This window comes from Geotrypetes seraphini, chromosome 8 (assembly GCF_902459505.1).
Source record: "Geotrypetes seraphini chromosome 8, aGeoSer1.1, whole genome shotgun sequence".
Lineage (NCBI taxonomy): Eukaryota > Metazoa > Chordata > Amphibia > Gymnophiona > Dermophiidae > Geotrypetes > Geotrypetes seraphini.
The window spans coordinates 95540950-95557496 of NC_047091.1; the positions used below are offsets into that span (position 1 = coordinate 95540950).

Sequence of the window (16547 nt, forward strand, 5' to 3'; positions counted from 1 at the left end):
AAAGATAGACCAAAAGCGGGACGAGAGATGCAGGATCAACGGAGGGAAGGAGAGAGAAATGCAAGACTCCAGGAGCAGGAGGGGAAGTCTGAGTCAGAGAGGCAGGACATGGGGAAGGAGAAAGACAGAGAAGAGATGCTGGATAGAGTAGAATAGCAGCACAAAAGGGAGATGTTAGACAGGATAGATAAGGGACACAGAGGGAAGATGGACAGTAGACAAAGAGAGAAAAGAAATGTCAACAGAACAGGAGATCTTGATAAAAGCAGAAGAGAGACACTGGGACCAAAGTACTGCTCAACCTGTGAGGGAATCCGTGGTTACCGTTGGATGATCAAGGATCAAAAGGAGCGCCCAGGGAGGATAAGGCCATAGTGGAAAGACTAAATAAATTCTTTGCTTCGGTCTTTAAAGAATAAGATGTAAGAGATCTACCTGAACCGGAAATGGTTTACAAGGGTGATAAGGCAGAGGAATTGAAAGAAATCTCGGTGAATCTGGAAGATGTACTAAGACAAATTGATAAGTTAAAAAGTGATAAATCGCCTGGAGTGAATGGTATACATCCCCAGGTACTGAAAGAACTCAAACATGAAATTGCTGACATGCTGTTAGTGATCTGTAACCTATTGCTAAAATCATCTGTAGTACCAGAAAATTGGAGGGTGGCCAATGTTACGCCTATTTTTAAAAAGGGTTGCAGGGGAGATCTGGGAAATCACAGACAGGTAAGCCTGATTTCAGTGCGAGCAAAATGGAAATAGTTATAAAAAATAAAATTATGGAACACATAAACAAATATGATTTAATGAGACAGAGCAGGCATGGGTTCAGCCAAGGGAGATCTTGCCTCACCAATGCTTGACTTCTTTGAAGGTGTGAATAAACATGTGGATAAAGGTGAGACGGTTGATATAGTGTATCTAGATTTTCAGAAAGCCTTTGACAAAGTTCCTCATGAGAGGCTCCTGAGAAAATGAAAAAGTCATGGGATAGCTGGCAAAATTCAGTTGTGGATTAGGAATTGGTTATCAGATAGAAAACAAAGGGTAGGGTTAAGTGGCAATTTTTCCTCAATGCAGGAGAGTAAACAGTGGAGTGCCTCAGGGATCTGTATTGGGACCGGTGCTATTAACTTATTTATAAATGATCTGGAAATTGGAACGATGAATGAGGTGATTAAATTTGTAGATGAAATAAACTGTTTAAAGTTGTTAAAATGCATGTGGATTGTGAAAAATTGCAGGAAGACCTTAGGAAATTGGAAGACTGGGTGTCCCAAGTGGCAGATGAAATTTAATGTAGACAAATGCAAAGTGATGCACATTGGGAAGAATAACCTGAATCAGTTACCAGATGCTAAGGTCCACCTTGGGGGTTAGTGTCCAAGAAAAGGATCTGGGAGTCATCATAGACAATACAATGAAACCTTTTGCCCAATGTGCGGCAGCAGCCAAAAAAGCAAACAGGATGCTAGGAATTATTAAAAAAGGGATGGTTAACAAAACGAAGAATGTTATAATGCCCCTGTATAGCACCATGGTGCGACCTCATCTGGAGTATTACATTCATTTCTGGTCTCCTTATCACAAGAAAAATATAGCGGCACTAGAAAAGGTTCAAAGAAGAGCGACCAAGATGATAAAGCGGATGGAACTCCTCTCGTATGAGGAAAGACTACAAAGGTTAGTACTATTCAGCTTGGAAAACAGATGGCTGAGGGGAGATATGATTGAAGTCTACAAAATCCTGAGTGGAGTAGAACGGGTACAAGTAGATCAATTTTTCACTCCGTCAAAAATTACAAAAACTAGGGGGCACTTGATGAAGCTACAGGAAATACTTTTAAAACCAATAGGAAGAAATTTTTTTTCACTCAGAGAATAGTTAAGCTCTAGAACACGTTGCCAGAGGTTATGGTAAGAGTAGATAGCATAGCTGGTTTTAAGAAAGGTTTGGACAATTTCCTCGAGGAAAAGTCTATAGTCTGTTATTGAAAAAGACATGGGGGAAAGCCACTGCTTGCCCTAGATTGGTAGCATAGAATGTTGCTACTCCTTGGGTTTTTGCCAGGTAGTTGTGACTTGGATTGGCCACTGTGAGAACTGACTACTGGGCTTGATGGAGCATTGGTCTGACCCAGTAAAGCTAGTCTTATGTTCTTAACAAAAGTATGTTTTCTGAATTTATTAATTTAATTGTGTCAGCTTTGGAAAATGTCCAACTCTGATATCATCATTTCCATAGAGTTTTTCGTCAATTCTGATATCTTGCATTTCAGTTTCTATTTCTATTACTATGACAAGTTTTTTATATAGGTCTGGAGTAGTTGCTTTATGTAGGGTCTATTGGAGTCACATTGGTCCCCACTACCTTTGGAAAGATGGTGCTATAAGGCAACCATCTTACTTTTTCTAGGGCCCATTCAGTTCTAGCTAAGCCACTGACCCCAGATTTGGTGTAATTTTAAACTCCCTTCCCCATGTTCTTCATTTGGGGAGGAGAAGATGGGAGGAGGTTAAACCAAATGTGCTGCCACCTCAGATTTAACATTTGGAATCCATCCTAAGATATGGGGCTTATAGAATGAGTTACCCCAGTGAATTGAGAACTGTGCCTTCATATGTGTGTCATTGGAGTCTGAAGACCTATTACAAAAAATTTATTATAATTAAGAGAAACTATGTTTTTATGACATTTTGTATATGGTAGAATATTGATATGTATCTTTTTTTAAATCAAGATTCACCATTAACTCTTTAGGGTTTGGTAGGATACAAGCTGTTAAACTGACACTCAACGTGTTTATTTCCTGACTTGTTTTTTCCTTTATAATTAATGAATCAGGTTCCACTGTAAGTGTGCATAAGCATAATTTTGCAGCATACTTACTCTTCCTAGTACATCCAGAGGCAGTTTTGAGTTCATCAGTACCGGCTTCACTTTATCTCCCGATAGTAAACCATTTATAGGCAAGAGGCTTTCAAAAATACCATCGAATTTAGATTTCTCTTCCACCTAGTTGGTAAGAAATAGCCTGAATAAGTAAAAAAGTGCGCCTGTGTGAGTGGCGAAAATGGTATACTGAAAGAAATTAAACAACTACAATATTAGTTTCCCATTTTAAACCAGTGTATCCTAAAATTAATAGTATGAAATATAGGTTGCCTACTGTTTACAACACAGGTCTTGGAACCATGATAGCTGTTTCCAGATCTTAAACCCTGCTGCTAACACTTGTAAGAAATTGATTTGCCAATGATGTCCTTTTTTACCTTAGGTACCAAGTTGTGAGCTCACTGGGAGAAAGAACCCATCATATCTACTGTAAAGCATTCTGATTCAGGGTTTTACAGAAATAACAAAAATCTGAATTTGGGATTTTCTGATAAGAATACCCACTGCTGTGCTTCAAAATAATAAGAGGGGAAAAAAGAATCAATATTCAGTTATGCATGTAGCGTGTGTGCGTGCATGGGCAGTGTGTGTGTGAGTGTGCATGCGTACGTGCACAAGTAGGGTATGGGGGGTTATGCATGCATGTGCATGTGTATAAATATATATATATTCTTACCTTGGTAATCATCTTTCTTATAGATGTATCTAGCGGTCCTGAAACAACAGGGTTTTGTATACCAACTCGCAAGTTGCCTGCAGAAAACTATCAATCATGCTTTCAACCCTGCCTCCTTCCCAGAGTGGTGCTCCTGCTCCCTCAGTTCACAAAAGCAATCATAAGAACATAAGATTTGCCGCTGCTGGGTTAGACCTGTGGTCCATTGTGCCAGCAGTCTGCTCACACGGCAGCCCTTAGGTCAAAGACCAGTGCCCTGTAATAAAAGACATAACTGGGAGAAGAGAAACACTACAATTCTGTTCTGCTCTGTAACAAACATAGTAATCAGGCAGAGACTTAAACTAGATTGTATGAACTTGAGGATATTCTCATGCATTTTTTTTTTTTTTTTTTTGTATCCTCTCAACTCCTCTGAGACATATTCTTCAAATCCAGTCTGATCCTAAGGCAGAAGGCAGGCCAAGTCCATTCACAGGGTGGGGCTTCAGGGCCACTAGATGCATCTACAAGAAAGAAGATTACTAAGGTAAGAACCTAATCCTTCTTTCTAGTGCAATATGTCTAGTGGACCGGAAATGACAAGGATGTACCAAAGCAGTACCCAGAGTTTGGGGTGGATCCGCTCAACCTACCTTTAAGATGGAGGTCCCAAAAGCAGCATCCTTCCCAGCTGTTTCCCTGACATGTTTCGCCTGATGAAGCTGAGGCGAAACATGTCGGGTCCAACCGCAACTAGCTAAACAATAAAGAGAAAGATATACTACTTGAAAGATAAGTGCAAGCTTCAAACAAATCCTAAAAATGTAAAGTTCTAAATAAGTATAAATTGAGAACTTCAAGCAAGCGAAAAGTTAGCTAAATGTTAAAAGCTGGAAAGCCTTTGACCAGTGAAGATTGGCACTGTAAGCTCCCTAGTGAACTACACAATAACGGATGGAGGAGTGGTGGTTCTGAGGTCTATGGCAAATCGGCGAATATGATTGTTGTAAATGTGTAATGAAAATAAGTTAATGAGAGGAGTGCATCTTAGAGCCTCCCTTTCTAGGCATTACTGGACAGAAAACAAGGTGATCCAATAGGCGAAACTTATTGGTAACTTCGCGGTTCCGGAGAAGCACTCGCTTGACATCCAGCAAATGTAGTGCTTTATCCTTTTTCTTAGAACCCTTAGGGTGAGAGGCGGACAAACGGACTTCTAAATTGACATGGAAAGCCCCGACCACTTTTGGTAAGAAGGATGGAACCGTATGTAAGAAGAGCCTTGCTTCTGTGATTCTGCAGGAAAATGCTCGTAACTAAGAAACTCATGTCGCCAACATAATTGCCACTGGGAACACTGTCTTGACTGTAAAATCTAAAAAGGAAGCCTCCTATAAGGGCTCATACGGAGAGCCCCTTTAATGAATCAGATGATATCTGGGAGAGGCCAGGGAGTCTCTTTCCCCACAAAGCTTGGAGATAGGAAAGGCCTGCCATCTGCACTTTCAGTGATCCTAAGAGCCCCTTCTGGAGATTCTCTTGCAAGAAGTCCAAAACTACCAAAATCAAAGTTCGCGAAGGCTCTACACCCATCCCCAAACACCAGCACAGAAAGGACTTCCAGGTCTTAGCATAAGCTGCCACTACTGACGGCTTCTTAGCTCTGAGCAATGTGGTGATGACCATGTTTAAAAATAATCCTTGCTTGTCAGGGTCACCTGCTCAAGAGCCATGCCATAAGCCCAAAGTGTTCTGGATTCTCAATAGGGACTGGTCCCTGAGAAGATCGACTTGGACCAATAGTATGAGGCCTTCATCTTTCAGGAGATAGATCAGGTCTGCAAGGCCAATCAGGTACCATTAGGACCAGCAATCCTGCAGATGACTCAGCCAAGCAGGGGTCACAGAGGAAATACATACAGGAGCTCTGTCTCCAGCCATGGTTGGACTAACATGTTCAACTCCTCGCTTCCAAGTTTGTATCTTCGGCTGTAAAAATGAGGTGGTGTTCACTGCCAAGGCCTAAAGATCCATCTATGGAGGCCCCCACCACTGAACTATAGCGTTGAGCGTCTGTGAAGACATTGATCATTCCCCTAGGTCGAGAGTCTGACAACTGAGGAAATCAGCCTGCACGTCTTCCATTCCTGCTAAGTGCATGGCCAAGAGAGCCTGCAAGTGAGCTTCTGCTCTCTGGAAGAGCAGCTGAAGCTTCTATGCACAATGGAACACTCCTGGTGCCTCCTTGCCTGTTGACATGTGGTACTGCTGTTGCATTGTCCGAGAAGACGCCAACTGCCTTGCCTTACAGAGACTGCTCTATTGCCTGAAATGCTAGACAAATAGCTCTGAGCTCCAGGCGATTTATGGGCCACTTTTGCTGAACTCCAGGCGATTTATAAACCACTTTTGCTGAACTGGAGTACAACACCCCTGGACAGTGTGTCCATTGCAATGACTCTCCCAAAGCTGGCATCAGTATCTCGCAGGAGATGTGAAGAGACATGCCTCTGGAAAGGGCAGCTGACATCAGTGACCACTGCAGGCTGTTCTTCACCACAGGCAGCCAGGGGAGCAGATATTGAAGCAAGTCCGTCTGAGAGAACCAGCGAGAGAGAAGAAAGTCTTGGAGGAGTCTCACAAGTGCTCTGACCCAAGGAACCACCTCTATGGTCATCGCCATCGACCCCAGGACCTGCAGATCATGCCATACCATGGGAGCCAGCCTCTAAAGCAGGTCCAAAATCGGCTTCTGGAGCTTCAGTCTGCATGACACTAGAAGAAACACTTGGCCCAGGGCCTTGTCATACAAGATTTCCAGGGAGTCCAGGCACTGAGTCAGTTCCAACTGACTCTTCTTGAAGATGACTAACCTGCCCAAGTCTTGGAAGAGTTGCGCCAATCTCAAAATTGCCAGCTCGCCCTCCTTCTTGGACAGAGATCTGATGATATGCAGGAAGATGGGAATGTGACAATAAGCCTCCATCAGATCAAAGGAAGGAAGAAATTTCCCCAGCACCACTGCCATTATGACCAACCAATCTCCACGCGAAAGTGCGGTACCTGCAGTGCCACATTGACTGACTGAGGGATCTAGAATTGATCTCCAGTTGTCTGAGCCTTTCCTTGACACGATGAAGTTTATGGAGTATCTGCCCGAGCCCATGTCCAGGGCTCTTCTCTATGGCCTGAAGAGCCGGTAGCCTTTGTACCATAACCCAAACTTTGAGGGCTCTCTCCGACTATATGGCCAACCATAAAATCCACATAGCGGGCTGGTATGGGTGCACAGAACTCGATTTTGTACCCCTCCCATACAACATCTAGGTCCCGGCGATCTGCACCAATCTGAGACCAGACTTATCAAAAGGCCAACAGCCTGCCCCCTACCTGCGGGGGCTTGGTTCTGTCCTGGCATCATTGTGCTTTCTTAGAGGCTGGGGAGGAGTGAGAGCCCAAGGTTTGCTATCTTTTACCCCTCACTGAACCTCTGATGTGGCCCCTGAAAGGACCTCTGCATCACTTGGACTTCTGCATAAGGACAGAATCCTTGAGAGCCTCAAAAATTGCCCATCCTGAACTCCGGCCTGTCCATGGTCTGCTGCCTAGTAAGGCCTTGGGGTGATGGTCAACGCTACCCATCACGTCATCTAGGCCATTGTCAAAGAGCATCTGCCTCTGAAAAGGAAGCCTGCTTAGCATAGCTTTAGAGCAAAGTCACCTGCCCACTGTTTGATTCAGAGCATCCAACAGGCAAAGATAGCATAGACTGAAAGACCATGCTCATAACTCTGATGATATCATATAGAGCATCCGCTATATAATTCACCCCAGATAGGAATATTTGGGGATCCTCATCATCCTGCAAGTCTGAGACTTGAGACAGGCGGGTGTGGCAAGCATGTGTTACAAAGGAAGACACATCTGCCACTTTAATCCCTAGAGCCAAAGCTTCAAATTTCTGCTTGAGAAGCAACTCCACTTTGCAGTCCTGTACCTTCACCAGGCAGGGAGGTTCGTTTAGTGACATGTGCAACCAGCAAGTCCACCTTTGGCTGACAAAAGAGCTTCTGAAAATCCAGTGCCATCGGATAAAGCTTGGCCAAAGCCTTAACCACATACAAGGACCTTTCTGGTGACTCCTAGTGGTCTGTGACCATCTTGGTGATGTTCAGATGTGAGGGAAAGAACGTGGTTGGAGCTGCTCATAACTGAGCACTGCAACAAGGAAGTTAGAGGGACTTCCAGCTTTAATTCTTGCAGCAAAGTGGGAGCTTTGAACAGCCTGCACACTGAGGGGTGTTCCCCGTGATCCAGGGCTGCTGTTGCCTCTTGACCATCATTCTCATGCAAATAAATTTCATTATGGGACAAAAGTGACATGGAATCGAACTTTCCATCCTTCCAGTCTATAACAGACTGAACCTCCTGGTCCAGGTGTACATCCTCATCTCGTCAGGGTGCATGTTGAGGGTGGTTCTCATGCACCACTGCCACAAGTGTACTGCAAACAGACCTAGAGGACCCTTGATATCCTGGGCTCTGCAGCACTCACGCGACTCTGCTTGGCCAAACCACCTTTGGAAGGGCCTGGAAAGGGTATCTTCTCTGGGAATGCACCTCCTGCAGATCCCTAGCCCTGGAAGACTCAGAGGAGGCTGAGCCCAATTCTCCTGCACCTCCCCATGCACTCCATTGCATGCAGGACATGGATGCTCCCCAGCCGACCATACAGTGCAAACCAGGCATGATATAGGGGTAAGAAAGCCTGAGGAATCCATCCCTGGAATTATTAAGCAAAATTTAGGGGTTTTGAGGCAGATTTAAAATCCAAGATCGCCGCCAGTAAAATTGTGGCAAAAACATCCCTTAGGGAAGGGGTTTTTAGAAGTAAGGGACCTAGGCTTTGCTGCAGAAAAGTTAAAAAATGAGTTTTGGAGACCCCCCTCCGCCTTTTCCCCATAGGCTATAATTGCCTTACTCACTGTGCAATACGATGCCTGCCTGCCTGCCTCAGCATAGAATTTCAGCTGGAACAAATGGAGAACTCTGCCTCATAGATTTGCTGGATGAACCTGATCTTCTGGATGCCAGTTGGACCCAGGTCAGTCTGAGCCTCAATCCCTGGAAAACAGCACTGTGAATTGGGGGGTCCACGCAGCCAGCCCACTATTACTTCTGGTTGAGCCATGAAGGAGCTAATACGGCCACTACAGTGACCCAGCGGATTTTAATGGTGAGTTTTGAGAATCTAGCCCTGAAAGTCTTGAGACTGCCTGTACCACGCATGAGCCAGTGCCTTCCTGCTCGACATCAGCTTGTGGGACCATCAATTCAGTAAAAAAGCTAAGAAGCCGACTAGGGAAAGTGGGAGGGTTGTGAGAAAGCAAGCTAAGAAAATAGAATGTTAGGATTTATTAGGAAAGGAATGAAAATGTTATAATGCCCTTCTATCACTCTATGGTACAGCCGCATCTTGAATACTCTATGCAATTGTGGTCGCTGTATCTCAAAAAAGATATAACGGAATTAGAAAAGGTACAGAGAAGGGCAACAAAAATGAAAAAAGGGATGAGACTTCCTCACTATGAAGAAAGGCTAAAGAAGCTAGGGCTCATCTTGGAGAAGAGATGGCTCAGGGGTGATATGATAGAGATTTATAAAATACAGAGTAGAGTGGAAAGGGTAGATGTGAATCGCTTGTTTACTATTTCCAAAAATACTAGGACTAGGGGGCATGCAATGAGCTACTAAGTAGTAGATTTAAAACAAAATGGAGAAAATATTTATTCACACATGTAATTAAACTCTGGGATTCATTGCCAGAGAATGTGGAGAAATCAGTTAGCTTAGCGGGGTTTACAAAAAGGTTTGGATAAACTCTCGAAAGGTAAGTCCATAGCTCATTATTGAAATGGCTTGGGGAAATTCACTGGTTATTCTTAAGATAAGCAACATAAAATCTATTTTATTGAGATCTAGCTAGATACCTGGCACCTGGGTTGTCTACTATTGGAAACAGGATACTGAACTTGATGGACCTTCAGTCTGTACCAGTATGGCAATTCTTATGAGAATATATGCTTGCTGTCCTCAGGTAACATCTGTTACAGGTAAGTAACTGTGCTTTATCCTGGGACAAGCAGGCAGCATACTCTCATATGTGGCACTCCCTAGCTGCCAGGATAATGATTGTGAGCCTGGAAAAATCAAAAGGGTTAGAGGGAAGTTGGCATCTAAATGGAAAATAAATTCTGTAGAACTGCTTGGCTAAACAGACTATCCAGTCTGGAATGATTCTCCAAACAATAGTGGAATGTGAATGTATGAATTGAGGACCAGGTGGCTGCTTTACAGATGTCTTCAAATGGAGTGGAACTACTGGAAGATGGGCTACTGCAGTTATCATTGTTCTTGCTTTATGTGCAGTGACGTAAAATACCAGTGACAGCCCAGTCCGAGTGTAGCAAAAATGGGATACAGTCCGCTAGCCAAGTAGAGATGGTTCTCTTGGTGATGGGAACTCCAAGTTTGTTAGAATTGAATGAAATGAACAGCTGAGTGGAAGATTTGTGAGGTTTGGTCCAATCCAAATAATAAGCAAGAGCCTGTTTACAATCCAATGTGTGGATTACTGCTTCACCAGGATGAGCATGTGGCCTTGGAAAGAAGATAGGGAGAGCTATAAACTAGTTCAGATGAAATTCTGAGATGACTTTTGGGAGAAACTTCGGATGAGTGCAAAGAACTACCCTATCATGGTAGAATGTTGTATACAATGGATCTAACACAAGCGCATGAAGTTCACTGGCTCGGCATGCAGATGTGATGCAGATTAAGAAGACAACTTTCCAAGTTAGGAACTTGAAAGATGAAGTTGAGAGTGGTTCAAATGGAGGTTTCATCAGAGTGGAAAGAATAACATTAAGATCTCAAGCAGCTAGAGGCAGCTTGATTGGTGGTTTGGTATGAGAAAAGGCATTTCATTAATCTGGAAACTAGAGGATCTACTGATAATGGCTTTTTATCTAGAAGTGTATGAAAAGCTGTAATAGTGCAGAGGTGTACTCTTACCGAAGCAGTCTTGAGACTAGAGTTAGAGAGGTGCAGGAGGTAGTCCAGAATCGATTGGAGGGGACAAGTGATTGGATCCAACGAGTTAAGATTACAACAGATTATGAAGAGTCCACTTCAAGTGATAACATTGTTGTGTGGAAGGTTTTCTAGAAGCCTGAATGATGGCTGACACTGGTGCAGAAAGTGGTAAAGTGGTAGTTGTTGAGAGAAAAGTACCACACTGTAAGAGTCAACAAACAGATTGGGATGAAGACAAGAACCCTTATTCTATGTAGGCAACGTTAGAAAGATTTGAAGTGTGATAGGATCTCATACACTGAATTGTAAGAGAAGAGGAAACTATGGTTGACGCAGCCATCAGAGCACTATAAGAAACATGGTTGCTTGTTCTTGGCAAAGTTTGAATAAGGTCTTTCAAATTAGAAGCATTGAAGGAAAAGCATATAGAAATTTGGCTGTCTAGTACAGGAAGGAGGCATCAGACTCCAAGCAATTGGGAGTATAGATTCTGGAACACAAGACTGGAAACTTGTGATAAGAATATAAGAATAGCCTTACTGGGTCAGACCAATAGTCCATCAAGCCCAGTAGCCCGTTCTCATGGTGGCCAATCCAGGTCACTAATACCTGGCCAAAACCCAAGGAGTAGCAATATTCCATGCTACCGATCCAGGGCAAGTGGTGGCTTCCCCCATGTATTGTTCAATAACCGACTATGGACTTTTCCTCCAGGAAAAGTGAGGGGAAGCAAAGAGATCCACTTTTGGAGTCCCAAATCCACAAATATTTGACGTGACATGGTTGAGCTGAGTGGCCACTCATGAGGTTGTAGGAATCTGCTCAACTCATCTGCTAAGACATTCTATTTTCCTGCGACAAACTGCTTTGAGGAATATGCTGCACAAAATCGCCAAGGACCAAATTCTGATTGCTTCTTAGCAAAGTAGGCGAGACCCTGTGCCTCCTTGTTTGTTCACATAGTACTTGGCTACTTGGCTGTCCATTCAAATGAGTACTACTTGATTGAGGAGACAATCCTAAAATGTACATAGAACATTTTAGATTACCCAAAGCTCAAGAAGCTTGATATGGAGGTTTCTCTTGAGGATTCCAGCCGCCTTTAGTATGGAGACCATCGAGGTGAACTTCTCAACAGATCATGGAAGCATCCGTTGTCAATATCTTTTAATATAGAGGAATGTGGAAAAGAAGGCCTCTGGACAGCTTTATTGGCGATAGCCACCACTGAAGTGATTGATGAAGTGTTAAGGTAACTTGCAGCTGTTAGGATAGCGTATCGGTGACTTTAGACCATTAGGTCGCAAGTGCCCACTGAGGTTCTCTAGAGATGTAGACAGGAAAATGGAGTGACATGAACTGTAGATACCATGTGACCTAGAAGACGCATCATTTAATGTGTAGTGATGTGTTGAAGAGAGGAGACCTTCTGGCAGATATGAATCAGAGTCAAGCCTCTGTTTTGGTAGAAAGGCTCGAGCATGTATAGAGTCTAGAAGTGCTCCAATGAACTCTAGACTTTGAGTAGGTTGTTGATGGGATTTCTCATCATAATTTGACTGCAAAACTGAGAAGCTCTAGAACAGTGTTTTTCAACCGATGTTCCGCGGCACACTAGTGTGCCGCGAGATGTTGCCTGGTATGCCGTACGGTGCAGACACTGATTAGGCCTCAGGCCGGGTCCCGCACGCGCTCCCATGAGACTCCCCCGGTCCCCGCTGCTGTTCAGTTTCGATCTTCTGCTCTGACGCAACCGGAAACAGGAAGTTGCAGCAGAGCAGAAGATTGAACACTGAGCAGCTGCGCGTGCGCGGCTCTTTGGGAAAGCGTGCATGTCGCCGAAAAACAAAACCTACAAACTAAGGTGAGGTGAAGGGAGAGAGCTGGCTAAACAGTAGGATCGATTGGGCAGGCGAGTGGTGGCTGCGGGGACCGTGCGATCGCTCGTGTTCCCGGCTCAAATTGGAAGGAGGGAGTGAAAGGGAAAAGGATTCTGGGCCAAGGGGATGAAGACGGAAAGAAAAACCCACAGCAGGAAAGAAAGGGAAGGACAGGCAGGTGAGCCAGATGCTAGAAGCAGGGGGGGGGAAGAAAGAGGGAAAAAAGCTAGATGGGGTTGAAAAGAAGAGACACACTGGTATGGAAGAGGAAGATAGGGGAAATCTGGACACAGGAAGGTAACAGAAAGAGGGGAAATTATGTGCATAGGGCATAGGGACAGAGACATAAAGGGGACATGCCATGGGGATGGTATATGGACACGGGGGGGGGGGGCAATGACAGATACATAGGGGAGATATTAGAAATGGAGAAAATAGGAGCACAGAAGCGAGATGGTTTGTGGGGATGGGACAGGGACCGAGCTCGCAGGCTCCAGTGGCTTGCACAAATTACATTGTAATGTGCCATGAAAATAAGAGGGAGGAAGGTAGATAGATAAGCCACGTGAGAGGAGCTGAAGGGTAGTAGAAAGGAACAGATGGTAAAGGAGGGAGGGAAGGGTGGTGGTGGAAAGGAATAGGACAGACATTGAAGGAGTGTGGAGAGGAACAGACCCCGAAGGGAAATGTGGAAGACAGAGTGGGAAGAAGACAGATGCCAGACTATGGGGGAGCGGAGGGAAGAAGATGGGTGCTAGACCAATTGGGGGGGGGGTGAAGGGAGAGGCACAGTAACAGCAAATGGAAGACGTAGAGAGAAGACACACAGTGGATGGAAGGAATTGAATGAGAAGATGTGGAAAGCAGAAACCAGACAACAAAGGTAGAAAAAAAAATTATATTTATTTATTTATTTTTTGCTTTAGGATAAAATAGTATATTAGTTGTGTTGATAAAAATTTATAAACAAAGCCCTGCCAGCTGAACATCTCTTTCTCTAGTTCAGCAGCAGGAACTTTGATTTATAAGAAAGGAATAAGCTAAATATTACAGTACTAAAGCTTATATGGATGCAGCGGGGACGGTGACGGGGCGGTGAATGGGATGGCAGTGGCGGTGACGGGGCGGTGAAAGGGATGGCGGTGACGGTGACGGGGCGGTGAAGGGAACGGCTGTTGACGAAGAGCTACGTGTGTGTCTTTCTTCGATTCCAGCCAGAATATCAGCTTTGTGTTCAGCCAAACAGGCCCAGGTTTAGCACTGAATAAAGTATTTTATAATTTTTCACTATTCTGTTTACTTAATATTTCATAATAAAGTAATTATAAAATACTTTCTTTGTGTTTATTTGATTCCTATTCAAGAGAATTACTTTATATATAGTCAATATAGGCACAGAGTTAAATTTTTTAACATTTTCTAATGGTGGTGTGCCTCGTGATTTTTTTCATGAAACAAGTGTGCCTTTGCCCAAAAAAGGTTGAAAAACACTGCTCTAGAAGATGTATAGCCCCAAAGCCCCTTGTACGTTAGATAGATTGTGAGCCCACCGGGACAGATAGGGAAAATGCTTGAGTACCTAATTGTAAAACCGCTTAGATAATCTTGATAGGTGGTATATAAAATCCTAACTTGAAACTTGAAACTTGAATCCATGGCTAGATGGGCTTTTTGAGGTATAGGGGCCTTGATCAATCAGTCGTCTAAATAAAAGAACACATGAAAGCTGCAGAGCGGAGTGTTGCAGCCACTACAACTAAACATTTTGTGTATGCTGATGCTAGAAGCACATTGCATTGGAAGTGACATGTACCCACTCGAAAGTGAAGATATTTCCTGTGGGCTAGGAGGATGGGAATGTGTGTGCAGTTGTCTTTAAGATCTAGAGAGCAGAGCCAGTCATTTTTCTCCAACAGTGGTCACAAGGTTCCCAGACAGATCATGCAAAATACTCAGTATTTGTTGAGAGCGCAGAGGTCTAGAATTGGATGGAGAACTCCAGTCTTTTTCAGTATGATTCAATCTCCACTATTGTTCCCACAGCTAATTTCAACGAATAGTGGAATTTAATAAGAAATAAAATACTCAATGTTACCACCTCTAAACAAAAAATTAAAATATATACGTAAATCGGATAAATGGTTTGATTTGGAATAGTTAACATTAAAACACTCAGTAAGAAAATTGGAGCAAGCATGGCATAAGGATCGACAAAGTATTGTTGAAAAATGGAGCTGGAGTGATTATAAAAAATTACTAAAGGAAAAATGCAGAGCATATTATTCTGCCTAAATTGGATCAATTATGACTGACACAAAGAAATTTGATCATCTTTGTTTTGTTTAGGGTTTTTTTAGCCAGAAATTACATTAGCTCCCAATACAGGCCATGATATTATTCAAATCAGTATGCTCATCTTTCATTTTCTTTACCAAAATGCTCTTTGCAAAATATTACTTATTTCACTTTTCTGTCAAGGACATTGAGATGAGCATTGAGGTGAAAGTTCGTGAAAGTACTACGATATCAAGGGGATCATCAAAAGTCACTGCAAGATATTCTGCGATGTCAATCCGATGAGTGCCTGGATCGAGATGAGGAACTGTGATACCTTGACAATGCAGCTCTCCTAGACCTGCGAAGGAGATTACATGAACGCTGACATTATTGTCCTAACAGGTGCATCATGTGTCTTGCTGAAATTGTTTGTGAAGAATAAACACTTGATTGCAAAGCTGAAGTAGTATGTCCTTTCTCTGCTGGAGCAAGTGAGTGGTGTTGAGCACTGCTCCTATGAACTCCAAGATCCGAGTCAGTTGAAGATGAGACTTCTGATAATTTATTTTGAATCCAAGAAGCTCCAGAAGAGTTATGGTTGTTTTGGTAACCGACTGGGCAATCAGAGGCGATGCAGCTTTGATTAGCCATCCGTCCAGATAAGGGAATACTTGGAATCCATAAGAACGAAGAATTGCTGCTACCACATCTAGGCGCTTCATGAAAACTGTGGGAGAGGAAGCTAGGCCAAATGGTAGCACCTTGTATTGAAGATGGTGATTTTTGACACAAAATCAAAGGAACTTTCCGTATATGCCTCTTTGAGGTGTTCAGAGCACAGCCACTCATTCTTGGCTAGAAGTGGATAGCATGTGAAACTTCTCTTTGACCAAATATTTGTTGAGAGCTCAAAGGTCAAGAATTAGACCAGGAAATATTTGGAGTAGTACCCCTGCTCTATGGTGTTGAGATTTAAAGAGCCCTGACTTCCTAAAGAAGAAGGGAAGTCTGTTGAAAATTGAAAGAGGACTCTCTTGGAGGGTTGTTTGGAGAAATTTTGTTGAAATGGAGGGCGCAAACCTCCTTTATGATTTTTAAGACCCAAGCATCCCTTGTGATGAGAGTCCAATATTGATGGTACAGTAGGAGACCTCAAATAGGCTAACCATGCCCTCTATAAGCATGTCAAAAGGACTGCATAGAAGTTTGTTGAGCAGTTGACTGAGGCTTTTGAGTTCACAGAGTCCTGGCTTTCTTTTGAGGAGGACGAGGTAGTCGGATAGCGCTCCTTATAAGGAGCGTAGACTTGCTTTGAGTGATAGGATCTGAAAGGTTGAGCCTTGGAAGATTTAGAGGAAGATAGAATGGTCTTGCTCTGCTATGACGAGTAAGCTTCTATATAGTTTGTTCCACTTTTTCTCCAAAGAACTCCTCGCTTGTACATGGAATGTTCACTAGACGATCTTGGAAATTTAGATCTAAGTCAAACTTGGAGCCAGGCTAGACATCTCATGGTTATAGACACAGATAATGCTCAGGATGTAACATCGAACACATCAAAAAATTATCTTTGCCATTAATTTCCTACTTTGCAGCAGATTGGTAGTGATTTCCTGAAAATCTGAAAGCTGATCAGGAGGAATGAATTGTTCAAATTGAGCAAGGTATTTTACTAGCTGTTTAAAGTAAAATGGCATAAAAGCATTTTCATACAGGCGGCACCCAAATTTGTCTAAGGT

General features: G+C 43.3%; 1 protein-coding gene across 12 annotated transcripts in view; it reads right to left on the reverse strand.

Moving 5' to 3' along the window:
- The window catches only part of EPS15L1 (epidermal growth factor receptor pathway substrate 15 like 1), a 395592-nt gene that overhangs the window by 270024 nt on the left and 109021 nt on the right, over positions 1-16547 (reverse strand). For 11 of the 12 annotated variants that reach the window (XM_033956496.1, XM_033956490.1, XM_033956493.1 and 8 more), the window contains one exon: positions 2893-3018. In XM_033956496.1, the coding sequence (XP_033812387.1) occupies positions 2893-3018 (126 nt within the window). Of the gene's footprint in view, positions 1-2892; positions 3038-16547 lie in introns of all 12 variants that reach the window. The other variant, XM_033956495.1, reaches the window with a different exon arrangement.